The sequence below is a fragment of the Schistocerca piceifrons genome, chromosome 2 (genome assembly GCF_021461385.2).
Source record: "Schistocerca piceifrons isolate TAMUIC-IGC-003096 chromosome 2, iqSchPice1.1, whole genome shotgun sequence".
Lineage (NCBI taxonomy): Eukaryota > Metazoa > Arthropoda > Insecta > Orthoptera > Acrididae > Schistocerca > Schistocerca piceifrons.
The window spans coordinates 1011893602-1011917024 of record NC_060139.1 but is presented as its reverse complement, the minus strand read 5'-3'; the positions used below and the strand labels follow the sequence as shown (position 1 = coordinate 1011917024).

At 37.9% G+C, this 23423-nt stretch overlaps 1 protein-coding gene across 3 annotated transcripts in view; it reads left to right on the top strand.

Annotated features, from left to right (window-relative positions):
• LOC124774870 (adenosine kinase) overlaps positions 1–23423 on the top strand; it is a 104939-nt gene that overhangs the window by 39255 nt on the left and 42261 nt on the right. For all 3 annotated transcript variants that reach the window (XM_047249520.1, XM_047249519.1, XM_047249518.1), the window contains 2 exons: positions 8358–8528; positions 23269–23419. In XM_047249520.1, the coding sequence (XP_047105476.1) occupies positions 8358–8528; positions 23269–23419 (322 nt within the window). The remainder of the gene's footprint in view (positions 1–8357; positions 8529–23268; positions 23420–23423) is intronic.

Genomic DNA, 23423 nt, shown 5'->3' with positions numbered 1-23423 from the left:
TCAAAATAATTTCTGCTTGCATGGAAGATATTTTATTTGAAAAATGTTGAAAATGCAATCATAACAATGGTAAAGGCACCAAAGGTCAGACCTGAAGATTAGATTAGATTTACTTTCATTCCAATTGATCCGTAGTGAGGAGGTCCTCCAGGATGTGGAACATGTCAGAAAAACAACAATACATGACAAATATTTACAACTAAAACAAATAAGCTTATGTACCATTCCACAGGTCCCAAGTTGAATGATCGTCATTTTTTAATGAAAACTATATGAAAGAGTCATTTTACAAATACTAATGCACTGAATTTAAAATTAAAAAGATTTTTTTTATTTATTTATATGGTAGTGAATATGTAATATGTAATACAACTACTATAATACTTATTTACAATGAACACATTACTGCACTGAAATTGTGCAGAAGTTATATTGTACTTTTACACACACACACACACACACACACACACACACACACACACACACACACACACACACACACACAGTGCTGGCAGGTCGATAGACACACAAACAAACACAAACACACACACAAAATTCAAGCTTCCGCAACCAACGGTTGCTTCATCAGGAAAGAGGGAAGGAGAGGGAAAGACGAAAGGATGTGGGTTTTAAGGGAGAGGGTAAGGAGTCATTCCAATCCCGGGAGCGGAAAGACTTACCTTAGGGGATTGGCATGACTCCTTACCCTCTCCCTTAAAACCCACATCCTTTCGTCTTTCCCTCTCCTTCCCTCTTTCCTGATGCAGCAACCGTTGGTTGCGAAAGCTTGAATTTTGTGTGTTTGTTTGTTTGTGTGTCTGTCAACATGCCAATGCTTTTGTTTGGTAAGTTACATCATCTTTGTATATGAAACGTTCCACGTGGGAAAAATTTATCAAAAAACAAAGATGATGTGACTTACCAAACAAAAGCGCTGGCAGGTCGAAAGACACACAAACATACACACAAAATTCAAGCTTTCGCAACAAACTGTTGCCTCATCAGGAAAGAGGGAAGGAGAGGGAAAGACGAAAGGATGTGGGTTTTAAGGGAGAGGGTAAGGAGTCATTCCAATCCCGGGAGCGGAAAGACTTACCTTAGGGGGAAAAAAGGACGGGTATACACTCGCACACACACACACATATCCATCCACACATATACATACACAAGCAGACATATTTAAAGGCCAAATATGTCTGCTTGTGTCTGTATATGTGTGGATGGATATGTGTGTGTGTGCGAGTGTATACCCGTCCTTTTTTCCCCCTAAGGTAAGTCTTTCCGCTCCCGGGATTGGAATGACTCCTTACCCTCTCCCTTAAAACCCACATCCTTTCGTCTTTCCCTCTCCTTCCCTCTTTCCTGATAAGGCAACCGTTTGTTGTGAAAGCTTGAATTTTGTGTGTATGTTTGTATTTGTTTGTGTGTCTTTCGACCTGCCAGCACTTTCGTTTGGGGTAAGTCACATCATCTTTGTTTTTTGATATATATTATATATACACATATATAATAGAGGGACACATTCCACGTGGGAAAAATATATCTAAAAACAAAGATGATGAGACTTACCAAACAAAAGCGCTGGCAGGTCGATAGACACACAAACTTTAGCCTGGCGTGATGAATTACTCCAAAAAATAATCCCATATGACATTATGGAATGAAAGTAAGCATAGTAAGCCAGCTTTTTCATTTTTATATCCCCTATGTCTGACAAAATTCACATTGCAAACAGAGATTTGTTAAGACGCTTCAGCAGTTCTGTGGTGTGCTCCTCCCAGTTGAATTCATTATCAAGCTGTAATCCCAAGAATTTAACACTGTCCATTTCTTCTATCTTCTTGTCATCGTATGTTAGACATATACTTGTCGGACACCCCTTACAAGTTCTGAACTGCATGTAGTGTGTTTTTTCAAAGTTTAGTGCCAAGGAATTGGCTATGAACCAGTGATTAATGTCCACAAATATTTTATTTGCTGATCTTTCTAAGACTACACTTGATTTGCTATTTATTGCAATGTTTGTATCATCGGCAAACAAAACGAACTTGGCATCTGGTAATGTTACTGATGAAAGGTCATTGATATACACAAGAAAAAGTAAGGGCCCCAAAATGGAACCTTGTGGGACCCCACATGTAATTAGTTCCCAGTTGGATGATGCCTGATAGCTTGATACATGTCTCTTTCCTAATAACACCCTTTGTTTCCTGCCAGAGATATAAGATTTGAACCATTTTGCAGCATTTCCTGTTACACTATAATATTCTGATTTACTTGAAAGGATATTGTGATTTACACAGTCAAATGCCTTTGACAGATCACAAAATATACCAGTTGCCTGCAATTTTTTGTCTAATGAATTAAGCACATTTTCACTGTAAGTGTAGATAGCCTTCTCAATATCAGAACCTTTTAGAAATCCAACCTGTGACTTTGACAGTATGTTACTTGAGATAAGATGGTTATAAAGCCGACTGTGCATTACTTTTTCTAAAATTTTTGAGAATGCTGGCCACAGTGAAATTGGACGGAAATTTGATGCTATTTCTTTATCTCCCTTCTTAAACAGTGGCTTAACTTCAGCATATTTCAGCCATTCAGGAAATATTCCACTGATAAACGACTGGTTACACAGATAGCTTAATATGTTACTTAGCTCAGAATCACATTCTTTAATTAACTTTGTTGATATTTCATCATACCCACAAGATGTTTTTGATTTTAAAGATTTTATGATGGACATTATTTCTGTTGCGGTAGTGAGGGTCAAATTCATATTGTGGAAGTTACTTGAAATGTCTGGTCTGAAGTATTCCATAGCCGCATCTACCGAACCTGACAACCCCATCTTTTCAGTAACAGTTATAAAATATTTGTTAAAAAGTTCTGCAACACTATACACATCTGTCATCAATGTATCATTTACTCTTAATGCTATTTGCTCCTCTTCATATCTGGTTCTACCGGTCTCCTCCTTCACTATATCCCATATTGTCTTTATTTTGTTATCTGATATGACTATCTTTTCCTTGTGATATATTTGCTTTGATGTCCGTATTACAGTCTTTAATATTTTGCAGTATTTCTTGTAATGTGCTATAGCATCAACATTGGAACTGTTTCGGATTGACAGATACAGTTTTCTTTTTGTTTTACAAGATGCCCCTATTCCTTGAGTAATCCACGGCTTCTTTGTAGACTTTGCTCTAACCTTGGTTACTTTTGGGGGAAAACAGTGTTCGAATAAGGTAAGCACTTTATTAGCAAAAGTGTTATATTTTTCATTCATGCTATGAGTGCTGTAAACACCAATCCAGTGAATGTCTCTGAGGAGTGTCCTAAAATAATCAATTACCCTCTTGAGCTCAGATTTAACAGATTCTATATCCTGTTCAGTATTAACATTTAACAGAAGGATCTGCATGTCATGGTCTGAGAGGCCATTGACTATTGGTTTTATAATATAATTTTGTTCATTGGACTTTTCTATAAAGATATTATCAATGGCTGTTTGTGAGCAATTGGCTACCCTAGTGGGGAACTTTACAGTGGGAATTAAGTTGAATGATAGTGTTACTAACTCAAATAAGTTCTTATTGGGAGAGTCTTTAAGGAAATCTACATTGAAATCACCAGCAACCACTATTTCTTTGTTTTTGGTTGTTAAATGGGCCAGTACAGCTTCAAGGTGGTTTACAAACAGATTAAAGTTACCTGCAGGTGCTTGATATACACTTAATATTATGAAGGATTTTTTGTGAAATTCTACTTCTGTTGCACATGCTTCCATATGCTGTTCTAGGCAAAATTTATGAATGTCTATGTTCTTAAATTTATGACAGTTCCTGATGAATGTGGCAACTCCTCCTTTCTCCATTTCTGATCTACAAAAGTGAGATGCTAACCTAAACCCTGTAACACTTAAAAGTTCTATACACGTGGTCACATGATGTTCAGAGAGGCAGATTATGTCAGCTGGGTTTGAAGACTCTAATTCATTTATGCACATAGTTAATTCATTAATTTTGTTTCTCAGTCCTCGAATATTTTGATGCAATAAAGATAGCTGACATTTCACATTAACTGAGTTAAAATTGGGTAGAGTTAAAATATCTGCTGGCTGTTGAAAATTCTTAACCAATAGCTGTTTATGCTGATGTAATAAGCTGGAATTATGTTTTTTGATTTCTTTCTCAAACTGAAGGTTTGTCTTAGTTCTTACCTTTCTTAAAGTTTGCTTTCTTTCTATCCTCCCTACCCTAAAAAAGGGTCTTTTCTGAACCCTATAACGACTGGTATTTTACCACTCATGACAGTGCCTCCCCCCTTTAACTTTCCTGCTATTTCCCCAGCCAATTTACCCTGCCCCTTCCCGTTGAGGTGAAGGCCATGCCTGGTATAATCCCACCTACTGAGAGAATCAGCAGGAACCACACCAATATGTGACCCTGCACCCGACATAAGCAGCCATTCCAGCTCCAAATTAATTCTCTTGACAGAAGAGTTCAAATGAGGTCGGTCATGGCACCCAAGAACAGATACAAACTCAACACTAGTATGCTTCAATGCTGATGCTATCTTTGCCGGGTCACACTCTATACTGTACCCAGGATCTCTGTTAATACTGTTACCTGCCCCACCTACTATAACCATGGTGTCTTCCTTAGTGAAATCTTTGCAAAGTGATCCTACATCCTCTGTCACCTGCTCCAGACCAGCACTAGGTTTAAAAAAATTGGTGACCTGGTATTCTGATCCTAGTTCATCCTGCAAAAGTTGGCCAACACCTCTTCCATGGGAACTACCCAACAACAACACTTTCTTTCTCTTTACTGATTTCCCTACATTCTTACTTCCCTACATTCAATTTGCTGCTGCAAGTTTGTTGTGCTCTGTCTACACCTGCAACTGCTTGAGGTTCACCAGCTTCTAACTGAAGCAACAGGTCAAATCTATTTTCCATATTCACCATGAAGCTGTCAGACAAACTTCTAGGCCTGTTCCTCCTGTTGCCTGTTGCCACTTCCCACCTCTCTTTACCCTTCTCCCTCCTTAACCTGTCAAGATCTCCCCTGGCCTCGTCTAACTCAGCCTGAAGGGCGGCAATTTTCCCCTCCTGTTCTAGTATCTTCCTATCTCTACTACAAATCCTACAAAACCACTGATGAATCTCATTTACTTCCCCTATTCCCACGCCACTACAGTCACCCACATGGAAAAAAACTACAGCACCCATCACACCAAAGCCCCGACCTAACAATTCTACGGCAAGTCAAGCACTTTTCACTCATGATAAACGTAATAGTTTATTAAGAATAAGTCAGTTAAATTACAGATAAACACGAAAATATGGTTCCGTTCCACAAATTTGGTCTATACGCAACTATGTGTAAACAAAAACAACAGTGCGAAGTTTCTGAAACAACAGCTTAAACTTTAAGCTACTTTCCGGAAATGCTAGTTAAATAATGAATAGGTATGCTAAGTTAAACTGCTGGAGAGAGCAAAGAACAACTAAACGAAATTCTATAGACTTGATGCAGCAAAACGTAAACAGAAAATACGACTGTACGATCTTTTCGCGTTTTCTGTTATATTACGCAAAGAAAAATGAAACCTTTAATGGTACACTTAAAAGGCACACTAATATACCTATTTACCATGTAATCAGTACTAAACTATATGTTTTATAATCTAAAATGACTTATCTTTACGAGAACACCAAAACTCGCGCTAGTCGCCTGGCTGCAGGATGAAAGAATATTTCATTTTCCAGGAATGGAATAGACTGTTCTGTAAGGAACTTCTCTTAGATCAAACACAAAAAAATGCCCCTTTCACATTTCATCTAGCAAATATACTAAAATATTACGATGAAAATAATCAGTTTTTGACAATATAATGTAACCAGATAGTTAAAAAAATGCACTCACCAAGCGGTGGCAGGACGACACATACATGAATAAGGGTTTTACTTATGCAAGCTTTCAGAGCCAGTGGCTCCTTCTTCCAACAGAGGGGTTTGGGGAGAAGGAAGAGGGGTGAAGGAAAAGTACTGGATAGGATAGGTAAAGGGGTAGACCTCATAGCAGTCACCCAGAACCGCAGCTCGGGGGATCCTTTCCGTCCTGTAAGGATCACAGGTTTATGTGGCGCAGGCAGATGTGCAAAATTAAATTCTGAAGTACATGGGGAGGGTGATGGAAGTGGGGTCAACAGGAATAAATATAATTACCGGAGGACAGAATTTGGGGCATCAGATGCTGCAACAATCCACACAACCATGAAGCTGATGTGGTGTGGAAGGCAGTGAATAAATACAGTAAAGAAGAGATAGAACATAAACTGAGAAAAGTAATGCTATAGAGAATAGCAACAAGTAAAACAGAGGATTGTATGGTGGAAGAAAAGCTGTTCGGCAAAATCAGACAATGGCAATGCCAGGTTGGAATGTCAACAAAGTTAGTAAAAGATAGATTACTACTTGCTTTAAAGGTGTCACATTAAGTTGCAGACAAGTACAATTAAGACACTTACCCATTAGCTATCAGTCTTGTGTAAGTGTCTTTTAATTGTGCCTCTGTGCTACATAATGTATCATCTTGACAGTAAGAAGCAGTGTATCTTTTCCTTACAGAGTTAGTTGTATAATTTGTAATTGTTTCCTAACATACCAGTTTATAAGCAACAGAATGAAAAAAAGTTAATAACAAACTGTTAATGGGAGGCACTGAGTAAGGGATGCACAAGAACTGCAGTGTGTGGGCATTCTGTTTTCTACAGGATGACACACGGGAGACGGACGGTTTTGAACTGCGTAGTACTGAGGGCTCAGTGGTGGGAGGTGGTCGTGGTGGGGATACTTCTTATCCACACAACACGCCATTTCATTTACTCAGTCACTATGGAGCAGTGGGACTTGCAACCTCGAGTGTTTGTCTGTGACAGTTTTGTGAAAAGTGGTGAGTCTATTATTGCTACACAGCGATTGTTTCATGTGCAGTTTAATGTCGGTCGACATGGATCTGTTCCAAGCCGTAACACAATCCTGAGATGGGACAGAAAACTTCAGATCAACTGGAAACGTACTGGATAAGAAGCATCCTGGCTCGAGACGAAGAGTAACGACACCAGAAAATGTTGAAAGGGGAAGGCAAGCGGCAGTCAGAACCCCAGGATGGTCAGCTATACATCATGCTAGTGAGTTACGAATCAATCGTGAATCGGTTAGACAAATTTTGCATAAAGAATAAAAATTCCATCCCTAGAAAATGCTCATTGTCCAACAACTTAAGAAAACTGATTTTGCTGTATGAGAAGACTTCCCTTACAGAATGCAAGTGATTTTGGGATCGAATGAAAATAAAATTTTATTGATGAGCCAAGAAGCTCATTTTCATTTAAAAGGGACTGTGAATAAGCAAAACCTATGTTACGGGGCTCCAGAACATCCACACCTTATCCACCAGTATCCTCTGCACTCAGAAAAAGTGACAGTCTGATGTGCTCTGTTGGCATTATTGGACCTTATTTTTTGAAGAGAACAGGGCCATAGTTACTGTTAATTCGGTTCGTTACATTCGTATTCTTGAAACCAGAACTAAGAAGACGACGAATCCCTTTAAAACACGTTTGGTTCCAGCAGGATGGGGCAACATCGCACACCGCAAACACTTCAATGACAGTTCTTAGATGCATGTTTCCTGGCCGAATTATCTCATGTTTTGGCAATGTTCCTTAGTCTCCCAGGTCTCCCGACTTGTCAGTATGTGACTTTTTTCTGTGGGGGTACCTTAAGAACTGTGTCTATGACCACAAACTATGAAATTTGGATGAGTTGAAGAATGCAAACATTCAAGAAATTGCTGCCATCCCTGCAGAGATTTTAGTCTGTGTGATGGAGGATTTTGAGAAGAGTCCTGCATTCGAAATGGTGGACATCACCTTGACGACATTATTTTTCACAAATAACCTTGTTAACTAAAATGGCAAATAATGAGCTTTGATTTTGTGTAAATAAACATGCATTAATTTTAAAGTTGGCTGAGTATTATTTCATTAACAACTGTCCGTCTCTCGTGTGTCACTCTATATGTTCCTCTCAGCATCTCAGTTTCTTAGTGTCAGTTTTGAAGTCAACACGTGATTTTGTGGAACTGATTTTGTGCCAAGAACTGTTTGAAAATTTTATAGATGTACAAATTGATTTCACGAGTTTTTGGGACCTATAAGAAAACTCTGCTAAACATTGAAGCATTCTTAATTTTTCACATATACCTTATTTTAAAAGGAAAAATAAAGAAAAAATGTGTATACAGTGTTCACATGATTTCACCATTTATTTTTTTCCTCAGGGTTTCTTCCTCACTGTGAGCCCAGAATCCATCCTTGAAGTTGCTGATTGTGCACTTAAGAAAGATTCTTTGTTTATGATGAATCTCAGTGCTCCCTTTCTGTCACAATATTACAGTAAGCCTATGATGGAAGCCATGCCCTATGTTGATATTCTGTTTGGAAATGAATTAGTAAGTTTCTTCCTATGAACATTAATTTTTACTATCTTTTTTTCACATATGAATTTCAGAATTTTTTAAATTTATTTTTTTAATTATTGAATTCATTAAATTAATTAGACATAATTTTGTAATTTTAAGAATTATGTTTTACATAGCTAATGCCAATCAGAGTTCTTATTCATACAGAACTTATTGAATGTTTTTTTTTTTTTCTGGGAATCCATCCTGTTTGTGTTCTGCACACTCCTCCCTTCTCTCCTAAACTTCTCAGTGTACCTTTTTGGCATAATACTCCTTGAAACTAACTATAATGTTTTAAAATAATAACTGAGTGCCTTTAATCACAGTTTGAATCAAAATTATAATGCTTTGATGTCAACAAAACATTGCCAATTTTTGAAAATATAATGTAATTGGATAGATTATAAAACCAAGCAGCGGCAGGAGAACACACATACAAAGATATTGAAATTTGCAAGCTTCTGGAGTCAGTGGCCCCTTCTTCTGGCAGAAGTGTTGAAGGGGAAGGAAGAGGGGTAAAGGAAAAGGATTCATGAGGTGTAGAAAATGGGGAGAGTTTGGAAAAGTCACCCAGAACCCCGGATCAGGGGAGGCTAATCAGATGGGATGAGAAGGAAAGACTGATTGTTGGGGACTTTCCTCCGATGAAGTGGTCCTAGTTTGGCATGTTTTGTCAGGTGAGGAGAATAAGGACACACCATCTGATGAAGAGATGGATTCAATGTAGGCAGCCTCATGTACCTGTGATTAAACTCAGGAAGATGTGCAAATGAAAGACAGTCCTCAGCAATCAGTCTTTGCTTCTCATCCTGTCCGGTAAGTCTCCCCTGACCTGAGGTTCTAGGCAACTTTCTCAAACTCTCCCCATTTCCTACACCTCACAAGTTGCTTTTCCTTCACCCCTCTTCCTTCCCCTTCAACCCTTCTGCCAGGTGGAGGAGCCATTTTCAATATCTGTATACATATGTTCTGCTACCAGTGCTTGCTGAGTATATTTTATCTATCCAGTTGCATTATATTTTCAGTAACAAATTGTGTCAGTCTTGATAAATAGACCTTTTTTATTCTGTGCAGCTTCACAATTTAATTAGAAAAATATGGGCAAATGAGAGTGCAGTAGAGCTGTAACCAAGTCCATATCTGGAAAGTGTGAGACTGAGGCTGCCAAGGATTATGTGAGCTAGTGTAAACAATCTAGTAACGTTCGATGTGAAATCCAAATACACGAGCAGGGTCGTTATCAACAGACTGTTATTTTGTGAACTATTAAGTTTCAGAAACAGCAGTGTCGGATGCAACTGACACAGTTGGGTATTTTGCAGAACTGGCTGCACCCATTCCACATGCCTGTTGTGGTCCTGTTGACAAACTTTCAATATGTATACCAGCCGACAGGTCCATATCAATGTCATGGTTGACACGAAAACTAGATCCCTCCCCATTTAACTGACACATGGAGTTGGTAATATCCGTATGTCATCTAGATAATCAGTGTGGCGAAAGGAGAGGTACCCGTATCCCTGTCAAGAGATCAGGCAGATGGGCTGCTTGATGGAGTGAATGGTATTAGGCATGGTGTACTTTACATCCAGCCTTGTCAATGGTATCTGCATGGTTGCCTCTGTTAAGGTGAACTGTGGCCTGAGGACAGCAGTCAATTTCTGTATGGCTCCAAACAGGCTGTTAGAGGTCTCAACTTGGCACCATACTGGAGGACAGTAATGTGGGTGTAGGTTGTATAGACGTTGGACAGGAGACAGGAGTGAAGGTAATGGCCTTTGCTAATTGGTATGCTTGGTATTGGGAAGGCAGCTGGGTGGACGGTGTGCCATAGTTGTCAGGGGGGTGTGCTCTGTGCAATGGTGTGGCCAGACCTGATTCCGGTGGCATGTTGGGTGGTCCTGACCAGCTGTGATTTTGATCATTTGGTTCCCCCTTCTCAAAGACGACATCTGGAGCCCATGCAGAAGTATACCTAAATGTGTGGGATAGATGTTGGAGCTGATATAGTAGTAGTAAAGGCTGCTGCTTGGTTCTGGGGGCTCATTGGGCTGGCTGCAGGCATAAAGCAGCATGTATAGCCTGTCTCGCTGCAGCTCTTGACCAGGATGGAACAGCAGGTGTGAGAAAGCTTGTCAGGCCATCATTGCTCACAGCATATCTGCATCTTGAATGTCCTGACCAACTGCTGTACCTCAGAATTGGGCATTGGGAAGGATGATATGGTAGTTGGGTACTGATTTTGAAGGTTGATTCTGTTGAAGGTCCAGATGGCTTGTTAATGTTGAGCCAACAAATTAACGCAGAATATTTTCCAGTGCAGTTAGGGGTGTAACTGAAGAATTTGAGGCCAAAGTGTACACAGAATAATGATCTGACATCCTGCTGCTTCTGTAGTCAAATGTATTGCCACCCTCTTGCATTCAAACAATGACGCAAGGAAAAATCAGACAAGCCAGTGTCCATGGTTTTAGACAAGTGCTTCGGTTACCCTTATTGTGTCAACAACTGTACCTGGTAAAGCAGCAGATCTTGTCATGGTACTTGGGCTCCGTAATGAAATGTAATCCGGAATTTGTCCAACATGTGCCATGTAACCTCTAATCTGAAACCATACGGATTCCATCTAATCAATGTTGGTGTCTATTTTGGTGTCTGTTTTGCATAACAGATTTTGCATGTCAACTTGCTACATGTCAGTTGTAATTAAGACTTTTGCATGTGTAATCATTGCTAGGCAAGGCACAGCTGCATAAAGGCTTCCTGGGGGGCTTCGAACCATTGAAAACTGATATCTTATTTATGAAAGTGATCCAAGAAGTAGGCAATGGGACCACTTTAGTAATTAATTTTCCATAATACTGGACTTTACTCGCAAATGAGATAAGTTCATTCAAATTTTTGTGGGCAAGAAATCTGTCTGTGGCATCTACTTTTTCTGTTGTTGTGGTCAGCCCTGATTCACTTAATAAGTGCCCCAATTAATGACTCCTAGGTTGAAAGAAACTGCATTTAAGGAAAAGGCAGTAGAAACTATTTGATTGAAGCTGATGAAAAATAACTTAACTAGATTTTGCAAATGTTGCTTTGATATAGTCCCTGTCACTGTATCATCTAAGAAATTCACACACTGTGGTTCCTCTTCCATGAGTTGCACATGAGTGTGGGATGTCCGGGGATAGTTACATGATCATGCTGAATTTTACAGTGTACGACCAGTGACCAGATATCAAATCGGACACAAGCTGGTACTGGAGGTGTCCACATTGTCGTTTTCCAACTCCCTTGATCATTTCATCCTTAGGATCCAAGTCAAGTGTCAGGCCATCAAAAACTTTAGGTCCATACAATCTGGGTCTAGTGCACAGCTAGTGGAAATAGGTTGCAGGCGTCCCTCCCCACCCCACCCCCCCATGAAAATATCCATGTTTAAATGTTGAAAACAGTCAGATGGAAGTTAGAATCAAACTGTAGCTTGAGGGATAATCAAGGCAACATTTAAGTGAAGTGTAGCATTAGTTTTGCAGATAATTCTGCATGTTACCTGACAACATTTCTGAGACATCAAACTCCTGCATCACTTCCTTTATAGTCCAACTTTAAGGTGATAATGTGTTTTGTAATATTGGGCTTCAACAGGAGACAGACTAAACTCATGGTGGGGCTAATGACAGGTCACGGGAACTTTAAAAAGTGCACATATAGTTGGTATAGAAAAAGAAGTCCCATAGCTGTGTGGTGGTGAGATTGATGAAAATGCATCACACCTTATCTTCCAGTGCAAAGTGTTGAAGATAAAAACACAAAATAGTAGGGTCATCTGTTGTCAAGAAATTGTATCTAAAATTAGCAGTAAAGGGCTATTTAATGCTCTTTAAAGATACTTATTAGCTTTACTAAAATCAAAGGGAGTGAAATAACACAGTAAACCTTGTTTTGGTACAGGTAATAGTGGGCAATGACTGCTGTTATTTTTATCTCCCTGTTCAAATCAACTTGAGATGATAACATCAAAATCTGCTATTTTTCTGACTGCTTTGACAACTGAAACTTTTCTTTCAGTTCTTTAATTGGCAGTCTATGGTCTAAGCATTCAGGACATTCTCTACCTGTACTAGACGTATGAAAATCATTTAGCTCAAAGCCCCCAGCAGCAGCAATCTTACGTGAAGTTGCTTCTTGACTTTCACTTATCTTTCTTTTTGCATAACATCTGACATCCATTGAAATTTCAGGTGAGTTATTGCAGTAGGGTCAATCCATATGAAGTGATCCAGTTATGGTTGCTTGACTATTTTTAAATGTTTAATCGACATGTAATTATCCATAATTGAGAAGTTCAAAACAGTTTTTAAATAAATTTTTACCTTGCACCACTACTGAATGGTGGCCATTTTTATTTGTAAACGCACAGCGGTTTTTCAGTTTGGAGACATTAGCATTAATTTGAATGGCTGTGTGCTGGGTTAAGTTTCAGCACTGCAGTTGACATGATTGGTTTTAGAAAAGTCATTTCTACAACATTGCTTATTACCCAAAATTCAAAAATAAGCAGTTGAAATGCCCTCAAAAGTTTAGTATTCAAAATTTAGAAAATCCACTTTTTAGACCCAAAAATAAGAACAAGGGGTGATTTATTAGTGGATTTTTTATCTAGTTAGTTATCATAAACTTCTGGCCGTATATAGAGCAAGAACACCGACAAATGTTTCCTTCATTTTTTGTAAATTTTTGGAATGTGAAAATCTTTATTTTTTTAAAAAAGTTTGGGGCTAGTTATGTCTGGTGGGAGTGAATATAAAAATTCGATTTTTGCGCATTCTGTGCACTAATCTAATAGCAAAGTACTGTAAAACTTTCAACATTGATATGTGAATGTGAACAAAGATATGAATTTTTGGAAGTGATGAAATATTGACATTATTCTACAATTGATCTTATGGCTGTTGCTTCTTTGAATGGCCTGTTGTTTGATTGTAATATAATTTAGTTAACACTGTCATCCCATATTTAGTTAGTATTATTTATTTTGTTAAATGGTAGGAGCTTTTGGTTTGGTTCTGTGTTGAAAGAGAAGTTGCCCATTTATACCTAGGTTTATTCTCAATTAAGTAGCACATTATTACAAGTTCAAAATGATACAAGTAAAATAATAAACATTTAGGATTTCTCTATTATTGAGAAGGCTACAGTTTTGTGCATAAGTTGAATCCTCAAGACAAGTGTGTACAGAAGCTCAGTGGACAGAGTTACAAGTCTGCAGAGGAGCCCAGTAGTCAGTGATAAATCTTTACGTGAACTGTGCACACCCCCACTACATTTGCTGGGTGTGTCATTGTTGTAGTCAGTCTGTTTAGAAACATTTGTAAGAGTGGGTGTGCATACTTCACTGAGAGTGTAGAATATTTTATGTGCTTTTGTCGTGAATGCATTTTTAACTAACTAAAATAATTTTAACATTAAATAATAAATAAATTTGAAAGGCTAGTCAGAATGCAATAAAATGGATCAACAGTACTCTGTTGGACACATAGTAAGTGAAGTGTGTCACGAAACAGGTTATGGTTCAGTTTCAAAAAACCTTCCAAAATGTTAATGACTTTGATTGAGACAGACAAACTTTGTTTAAATAACGAGCAGGTTCTTTTGTATCACCAGTTTGTGAATATCATGTGGAAAAATATAATGTGAAATACAATCACATTTTTGGGAAAAAATGCTCTTCTCCACTCAAAGTTCATAAAAAGCCAGTTATTAGAGGTTTGGGGGAAATAAAGATTGAACATTTATCCTTGTTAAGCGCGAGTAAAACAGCTTCTTGAGTGAAACTTAATGTAATTCCTGGAAATTCCATGAGCACAACTGTTATTCAAATATATTTATTGTGAATCCAAGACCAGATTCATGTAACCTTGTTACTGACTTTTATTCCCAGTGAGGAAGCTATTAGCAAACTGGATTTTGCTTGTTCTAGAAAGAGGTACCTTCTGCATTGAAAATAAGAAAATTGAGTAGCAGAAAAAGAAAAGCAGCTATTGGAAGCAAGGTACAACAAATTTCAGACAAAATTAGAAAAGACTTAGACTCATGCTTTAATAATGCAGATACCAGCAGTAGTTCTTAAAAAGAAGAAAACCTACCTCCAGAATCATCCGACACTGAATATTTGAGCTTAATTGAAAAATTAAAAAGTAAGTGTTTCGTGATACCTAAAAAGGAAAAAGTTAAATTTTTAAGATTGACTCATGCTCAAGAGAAAAAATAGTTCACGAGTTTAATGTTTCTGACTATTTGATTAAACATACCCAGAAATTTAGTGAAAGAGCAAGGCATTCTTCCAGTTTTAGAAAGGAGTAGATAGATGTGAGTGAAGAAACAATTGAAAAGATCCAGCAGTTTTTTGAAGACGATGAAAACAGTGTAATGTGCCCAGGTAGCAAAGATAGCAAAAGAGTCATTATAAATGGAGTTAAAGTAACAAATCAGAAATGACTAATGGTGTCAAATTTAAATTAACTTTATGTAGCTTTCAAAAATGCTAATCCTGAAAGCAAAATTGGAAGGCCAAAATTTTGTAACTTTTGCCCCAAGTTGTGTATCTTGGCCAGCCCCTCAGGAACACACACCATTTGCATTTGTTTATTTCAGAAAATGTCAAACTGGTGGCTGTGGGTGCAAAACTCAGTGATGCTAACTACAAAGAGTTACTAAATTTAATGATATGTGACACTAACAATTAGGAGTGTATGATGAGTTTGTATGATAATTGCCATGGTAAAGAAACTGCTCTTAAATTGTTTAATGAATCTGAGAGATGAAATGCCTAACAATGTTACCTTCAAACTGTGGGTTACAACTGACAGGACTGAAATGATAACAGTGGTTAAATCTCAGGAAGAGTACTTTGAATCTTAAATTGATAACTTAGAAACTCTCAAAAGTCATCACTATGTTTCTAAAATTCAAAGTAAATTTTTGAAGGACAAAAAAACACAACTTTATGAAACTGAATGCATAGTCCTTGCTGATTTTGCAGAAAACTTTACATTTGTGGTTCAGGATGAAATGCAAGTATTTTGGGTCAATTACCAGGCAATAGTGCATCCATTTATTCTGTACTTCAAAAATGATAAAGACGAAGTTTGCAGTTCTTCAACTTGCATTCTAAGTGACCACTTGGAGCACAACACTTCGGCTGTCCATGTGGTTCAAAAGTATGCGACAAATTACAGAAAAGAAAAGTTGCCCAAGGTTGAAAAGCTCATATACTTTTGAAATGGAAGTGGTAGTCAATACAAGAGCAAAAGAGTTTTTCAGATTTTTGCAACCGCAATGTAGATTTTGGGTTGGAGGCCGAATGGCACTTCTTTGTCTCTTATCACGGTAAGCATGCATGCAGTGGAGTAGGAGGTACAACAAAACATGAAGTGAGTAAAGCCAGCTTACAAAGAAAGATCACAGACCATCAAATTCTTACAAATAGACGACATGTGTGCCTTTTGCAAGGATAATTTGAAGGCATCACCTATTTTCTCATCAAGAAAGATGAAGTAGTTCTTCATATCAAAACAATGCTTCAAACCAGATTTGAACACTGTATGACAATAAAAGGAACAAAGTAATTCCTTGGCAGTGCAGAAAATTTAGTTTCATGCCATGTAACATCAGAAACTGACATTTATGAGGATCATTGTGTCAATAAAATTACATCTCTGTCTTTGACATTTAATGACATAGTGGCATGTGCAGGGTGTATACGACCCGGGACAACCAGCAGATCCAGGAAAAACTTGGGAATTTTTTCATCCGGGAGGAAACTGGGAAAAACCCGGGAATTTTTTAGAATTTCGGGAATTTTTCGTTGTTTTACTTTTCAGTTAAATTTTTGCAATTTTGACTGGTAAGAATCGGTACTCTAACAAAGGATATTATTGTACCACGCTACTGCAGAATAATACTGCAACAATGAAATGTGAACGAGAAAAAATATGAAAATAAAACATAAATTTCAAAGGAAATGTGCCATATACAACAACAAAACACAGCGCTCACACAAGCATTTGCCACCAGTAAAATGTGTCAAAGGCTTTACCTCCAATGAGCGTGACGTTACAATTGTTTATATTAGATTCGTTTTAGCAGTTACGAGCGGGCTCATGCGCATGCGCAGTTGAGTGGTGAATGAGTTGTATCTTCACCCTCTTCTGGCTGCAGAAATGTGGCTGTTGGCTGTGTAAGCAGTCGCAGCAAGCAGCTACATGCAACTGGGAAGAAATTTACTGCTGTACCCAAGCTGCCAGATTCACGCATGCGCAGCAGGGCCGGATCTATGGGGGAAGGGGGGGGGGGGGTCAAACCTAGGTATCTGACCCAGGCGACAATTGTGAGGGGGGGGGGGGGGGGGTGCCAAATTCATATTCTTGAGGAGAAAAAAACCTTGTTTCACAAAGCAACTAGCATCCAGTACACGTTGGTCCATCGATTATTCATATGATTTTGAAACGCATCCTTATTTGTTTTTGAACATACTCTGTAAGTTGATTTCTGAATGAATCATAAGTTGATTTTTCAACACGTGCATAGTGTATGTGATGTCTATCAGGGTAATCCTAGTCGCATCTAGAAATAGACTGTCCTGCAGGCAAAAGGGGACTGAGCTATACAAGCTGAGCGGAGTAAAGCCAAACGAGTGAACGCCAATCACTGTCTGATTATGTTGTTGATTGGGTTTGCGAATGATCAGCGTTGTTATAATTACTAGGGAAATCTATAGATTCAGACTACTAGAGTGGAAATAAACGACTAACAGGAATAACAGGTAAGGAAGATTACACATTATCTTCTCGGTGTAACCCAAGAAAATGAAATTTTGTCAGAAAATCTTTGGCCAGATCCCTACACTAGTAAGGGCCAGTTGTACGGTCCCCGTCTAGCAGCCGCTTATGTTCTGTTCTGGAAGGAGTGCGGAAAATGGTTTGTACGAACATATAACAACGTCTAACTGGAGAATAATCAGGGATAAGTAAACCAGTGATTCTGGCAGTTAACTGGCAATAAGTTTTGACAAAGGCAGGATTACTTCCAGAATTAGTCATGACATGATTTTTTGTTAGAACGAGGAAGGAGAAGAAACATTGACATCACAGAAATTAGGGAAGAATATGAGGATTCCAAATATATATAAAAATCTTGTACTACTACTTTTTGATCTCGTGCTCGAGAAACGAGCGTATGAATGAAATGTGAAACTATTTTCTAACATAAAGCTTTTTGCTTGTAGTAGGCCTAATAGGCATTTTATGTCGGTCTTCGTGAATTATATTCTGTCGTGTTATAAAAATGACCATTTGTGTCAAAACAGCCTCGTTTATTTGGTGTGTGTTACAATTTCGGCAGTGTTAGAAAGACCTATTTTGTTTTATCTAGCAGACAGTGACAAAATAGATGTAATCAGATCGAGAAACCATACCAGTCTTGGGTACTATTTGTATTAACAGCTCACACAGTATTAGACAACGATATTTCAATTTTTCATGTAGCATAATGTTTGACAAACTTTGAGGTAACAGATTCTTTCGCAGAAAGGAAAGCACGCCATGTACAGTTGTAGCAAGATTAGAGAGAATATAATGCTAGGAGCTAAGTATTGAAGAAATGTGTACTGTCTTGCTTGTCTCTTGTGTTTACTGGTTTTATGTATCCTATATTTAATTTTATGTCACCAAAAACAGAAATTAATTAGCTAACAGGCAATAAAGAGTGCAGATTTTCTGAAGAGTTCTTCTTCTCCAGATTACAAAATGCGAGTCTTTTTATATAAAAAAAAGGCAGGATGTTAAACCGAGCGAATGGGAGCGGGAGAGGCACCACAGGACATTTTAATTTCCACTGTCCTGAATATAGTTGATGGCATCCAGTACAAAATATACACGTTTCAATTCCACGGAGCGAAATGCAGTGACGTGCAGTAGAAGAATGCTGTGTGAAGAGGGGTGGCACTGCACTGTGGCACACTTAAGACCAAATAACATGTCTTACATTTCCTCGAAAATGTATGTTTTATGTATCAGACTCTCCAGAAAGATGTGCTCTACAAAAGGAGCATATTATTGAAAACTATACGCTTGAGGGATGGGGCCGGGGGGCCACTATCTTAGTATTGCCTGCCCCGGTTTGGAAATATCGTAGATCCGGGGCTGATGCACAGAGCAGTCTGAGTTATAGTGGGGAAGTGCGTAGTCTCCACGTGACCCGTTTTTACATTTAGTGATTTTGCTGTTTCCTCTTCATTTACTGCTCTCACTTCAAATGAAAACAAAACGGATTTCTGTGGCTGGGAACTATCAAGTGAATTTAAATACATTCACATAATTACGGAAGACTGATATATGTTATTAGTTTTAGATTTTATTTTATTTCCACTTTTCTAACAGTCATGCATTAATCGTCTTGTAGAACAATGAAGTTATTTTTGTTGGTTTGCTAAAGATATTCGGTTTTTACTAACCTTTTTGCGCTGAGGCAGTCAATATGTTTGAAACGAAGGTTTTAGTTCCACGCTGTCGGCTAATTTCAACTGCTCGCTGCAATTTAAGTACACATTTTCCTCTTCTAGCACTTATGCCATAATAAAGAATCAAAAATGAGTTAATACAGTACTGGTACTCCAAGAAAATTTACATCCTGAAACCCACACTGAAAAGCTTAATATCAGATCAAGGCCTACTTAATTGAGAATCTGAATATACTAATGTGCTTTTTAAGTATGCACTTCAAATGTGCCATTTTAGTGTCGTTCATGAAATTCCGATGCTCTTGGAGTATCCTCTGATGTGTTGTTTCTTTTATTACATGATGCAACATCTTTTAATGTTTTACACGTACAAACATATGGGCTTCCTGCGTCATAGCAGCTGCCAAAGCGTGGTGGCGCCTGTTATCGGGCTCTCTCTGATGACTACTGAAACGAACCTATTTCTAATAGGTCGCGAGAATATATTGCGAATGGTGGTTTGAAAAGCGTTACTTTCAAAGTAAATTTCCTTTTTCGCAGGCTGAACTATGTGCTAGAATGTACGATGAATTTCTTAAATCAAAATGGCTACCATTCAGTAACAGTGCAAGGTAATTTTTTTTAACTGCTTTGAACTTCTCAATAATAGGGTAATCACATTTTTTTTAAAAAAAAAAAAAACAAAAAACAAAAAAAACTATATTTAAAAATGGTCAAGCAACCAACTTAATTTTTATTTTTTGTTGAGTGATTCCACAGGATGTTCTTCCTTGTATTTATCATTTGATTGTGATGAATCTTACTTCTGTTGCAATTGTATTTTGAGGCAAAGTAATTTCAACACGTTGGGCACATTTTCTGATTGGATTTAACAATAGTTTAAGTGTTTGCAAAGTAACAACACAAAAGGTCTTTTTTACATAATGGTTCTTTGAACCTAAAGGGTTGCAACAGAATTGAATTTCTGTGAAGTCCATTCTTATCCAAAAGCAACGCTTTATGATGAAAGCATATTTGGACATTTTCAACAAGACATAATTCATTTCTGTGATTGAGCACTTGTTACTATTGTTGTTTTGAAAATTCTTTTCTTTCTTTGAAATCTTTATGCAAATGTTGTCAGGTGACATGTAGAATTATCTGCAAAACCAGTGCTACAGTGCATCAAAATGTTGCCTGTAACGTGCATCAAGCTACAGTTTGAGTCTTTCACTTGACTTTGTTTTCAACTGTTAAAAGTGAAAATGCTGGATATATTCGCCTGAAAAAACTTCACATTCATAGGTAGTGATGTCTTGTTGTGAATTCCAAAATAGTGAGAAAAAACCTAAATGAAGAGAGAAACATTTCTAAAAGTCAAAGGCTGAGCAAATTACTTTTTATTTTAAGAAAATCGAAGGCAACTAATAACAGCTTAAACAGATTTTACATAGTTTTCAAACACACATATTAAAAAAATCTATATGTTCTTCACTTGTAATAGCAATCAACACATTTTTGAACTTGTTTTTCTATCTCTGAAATGGTTTGTCTCAAAAATGGAAAAAAAATTTCCTGGTAAAATAAAATGAGCTCTTTTCAATGATGCAAAGTAAAATTAGTTGTAGGGGGACCCTTTTGAGGTACAGCCTTTCGAAAATCAGACAAAATTAACGATTTTTTTCTCCGACTTTAATCTTTTAGGGTTTTTTTCCATGTATTATGTCTCAAGTTAATTAAGTAAATGAAACGCTATGTAAGAACAATTATCAAATTTTTAATTTTCAAAATGAATGCAGTTGCCATACGTCAGTGCTAGGTGCTTACAGGAGCTAATATTCCACATTTACATAAGCACTCAATATAGGTAGGGCACAAGGGTGCAAGTACCCAGGGGCAAGAGGGACTGCGACCCTTCCCCCCACCTCCTAGCTGCTCTCTGGGAAAGGAAAAAAATGTAGTACAGTTAGATTGGTTTTTTTTTTTTTTTTTTTTTTTTTTTTTTTTTTTTTTTTTTTTTTTCAAGAAAGTGATTTAAAACTTGGTGTTACACAGATCGGAACTGGAACATATTTATGGCTACCTAAAAGTCGACATTCATCTTTCAAAATATTAAAAATACTACGTACCCCAGGTCTAGCCGCCTCTCCCCCTTTCATACTGATGCCCTTGGTAGTCATTACCGTATTTGCATAGATAACTAATCCTTTAGAGTGCAACACTCAGAAAAATATAGATATAACGGCAATATTTATTATATAGGACCAAACTGTTCCACAGAGCTACATCAAGTATCCATGTTAACAGGGGCCAATACCACTTCCTGCTGTATATTCCAGTTTGGCAGCATCCCAGATTTTGGTCCATTTGGTCTGTTACTCCTGAGTACATATACTTTGCAATTACTTGAGGCGTGGGGATTGCCACATGCCTTGTTGTTTCCTGAGAAAACCATAACCAATAAGTTAGCTGCCACATGAGGGATTAATGTGACTACACGATTGTCCATCCAGCAGACATACAGCAGTCGATGGTTTCTATCAATTACTGACATGCTGACTGACTCCAAATGAGGAAAAAATCAACATTAGAAAGTCATTCTGTTGTAAGATCAAGGTGCCGAAAAGTGAACTACATTTTTCGTGGCAAGTTTTATGAGGTACTTTGACAGCAAATTGGGATAAATCTACTGTACCCCCAGCACATGTTCAGCAACTAGGCTGTTGTACCTAAAAATCTAAGCAGAGTCACCTAGTTTCAGCATGGAAGTCCCCTTAGGTCATGAGTAACAGTAAATCAAACTTGGTGATGTATTTGTGTCTTGTCATGACATGAAAAAACTGTCCTTTACCAAAGCATTGCTAGTGGCCTGCCATACTACTTGCTGAGATGTAATAATCTTCATCAAAATTGCAGACATTCGAGAGGCCACTTGACATGAAGTGACCCATATTCTTGCGCATGGAGAAAGGAACTGGGTGTACACCACAGAAACAAGGCTGACCTGAATGTTTGAAAGACACGTGAGCATAAAAATTGTTTACACAGTCCAACACAACTATGAACAATTGCCCTTTGGTATAACTGACTACATGATGGAAGTAAAGATCACACTAAGAGGTAGTGTCAGTAACATTAATAATCTCACAGCAAAGAAGTAATTAGCTTATATATGTATCCCAAGCCTTCTTAGATGCGCCAAAACTGTAGAACCCTGTTGGTGGAGGGGATAATGCTGAATAATTTAGTTGCAATACGGGTAGAGGTTGCTGCTGGAGCAGCATTTGTTGCTGTTGGTTCTGATGGTGCAGTAACAGCTACTGCTGTTCTTCTTGCATGTCTAATTGATGCTGCCAGAAGTCAAGGCATTGTTTGTCCAGGAAGCACGTGGAGTACAATCCTCACAGCCTAACTCTGGCCCTGCAGATACACCAAGCCACAGTATGTAGTGGACAGCTTGTGAGGGTACAACACAGTTGTCATGTAAGTTCAGATCTAGAATTTTCAAAGAATGAGAATGCAAAGATTATCATGATCTAGTGGAACCATTCTAACAACACCCAATGCAAAATACAAATACACAAACAGGATTGTTTTCAGCAGACAGTTAAGGTGTGAAATATTAAATTTCATCTGCTCTGATCAGCACGATGCTTAGAACTAGTTCGATCCATTTCATATGCTTGTCCCAGATTTGGTTGTTGGAAAGGGGAATGGGTACACAAAAGTCAACTACCTTACAATATCTGTACTGGACACAGAGTCCATATTGAAATCACTTTCCAGTGGGAATATGAGTTCTGTCATGCCTTTAAAATGTACATAAAAATCTTTCTTGCTATGAAATTAGATACTGCAGTTCCATACGACACACAGAGATTATTGAAACACCATAGCAAGTAGGTTGCTGTAGCAGCTGTTAAGTGAAGAGCATGCAGTAAAAGTCCTGCCTAATATGCAGTACACTCTCAGTAGTTTCTTTGTAATGTTTCCATGCCCATCCTTTCTCTGTCCAAGCTTGTGTTCTGTCTCTAATGACCTCATAACCAACTGGATGTTAATTAAACCCTACTCTTACTTCTTTAAAATTAAATTTTGGGTAAAAAAATTTAATGGTGCTTGTATCTCCAAAAGTGACATTTACTTGCAACATGTAAGGTTACAAGTTTTTTGTTTGAGATTACCTTTGTTTCTTTGAACTGCAGCACACATAAATAATCATGTTTGCTTTTTCAGGAGGCAGCAGCATTTGCAAAATCACAAAAATTTGGAACTGAAGACCTGAGGGAAGTTGCTCTGAAAATTACTCAGCTTCCTAAGCTTAATAAAAAGCGGCCCAGAATAGCAATCATTACACAAGGGGAAAATCCTGTATTGTTAGCAAAAGGTAA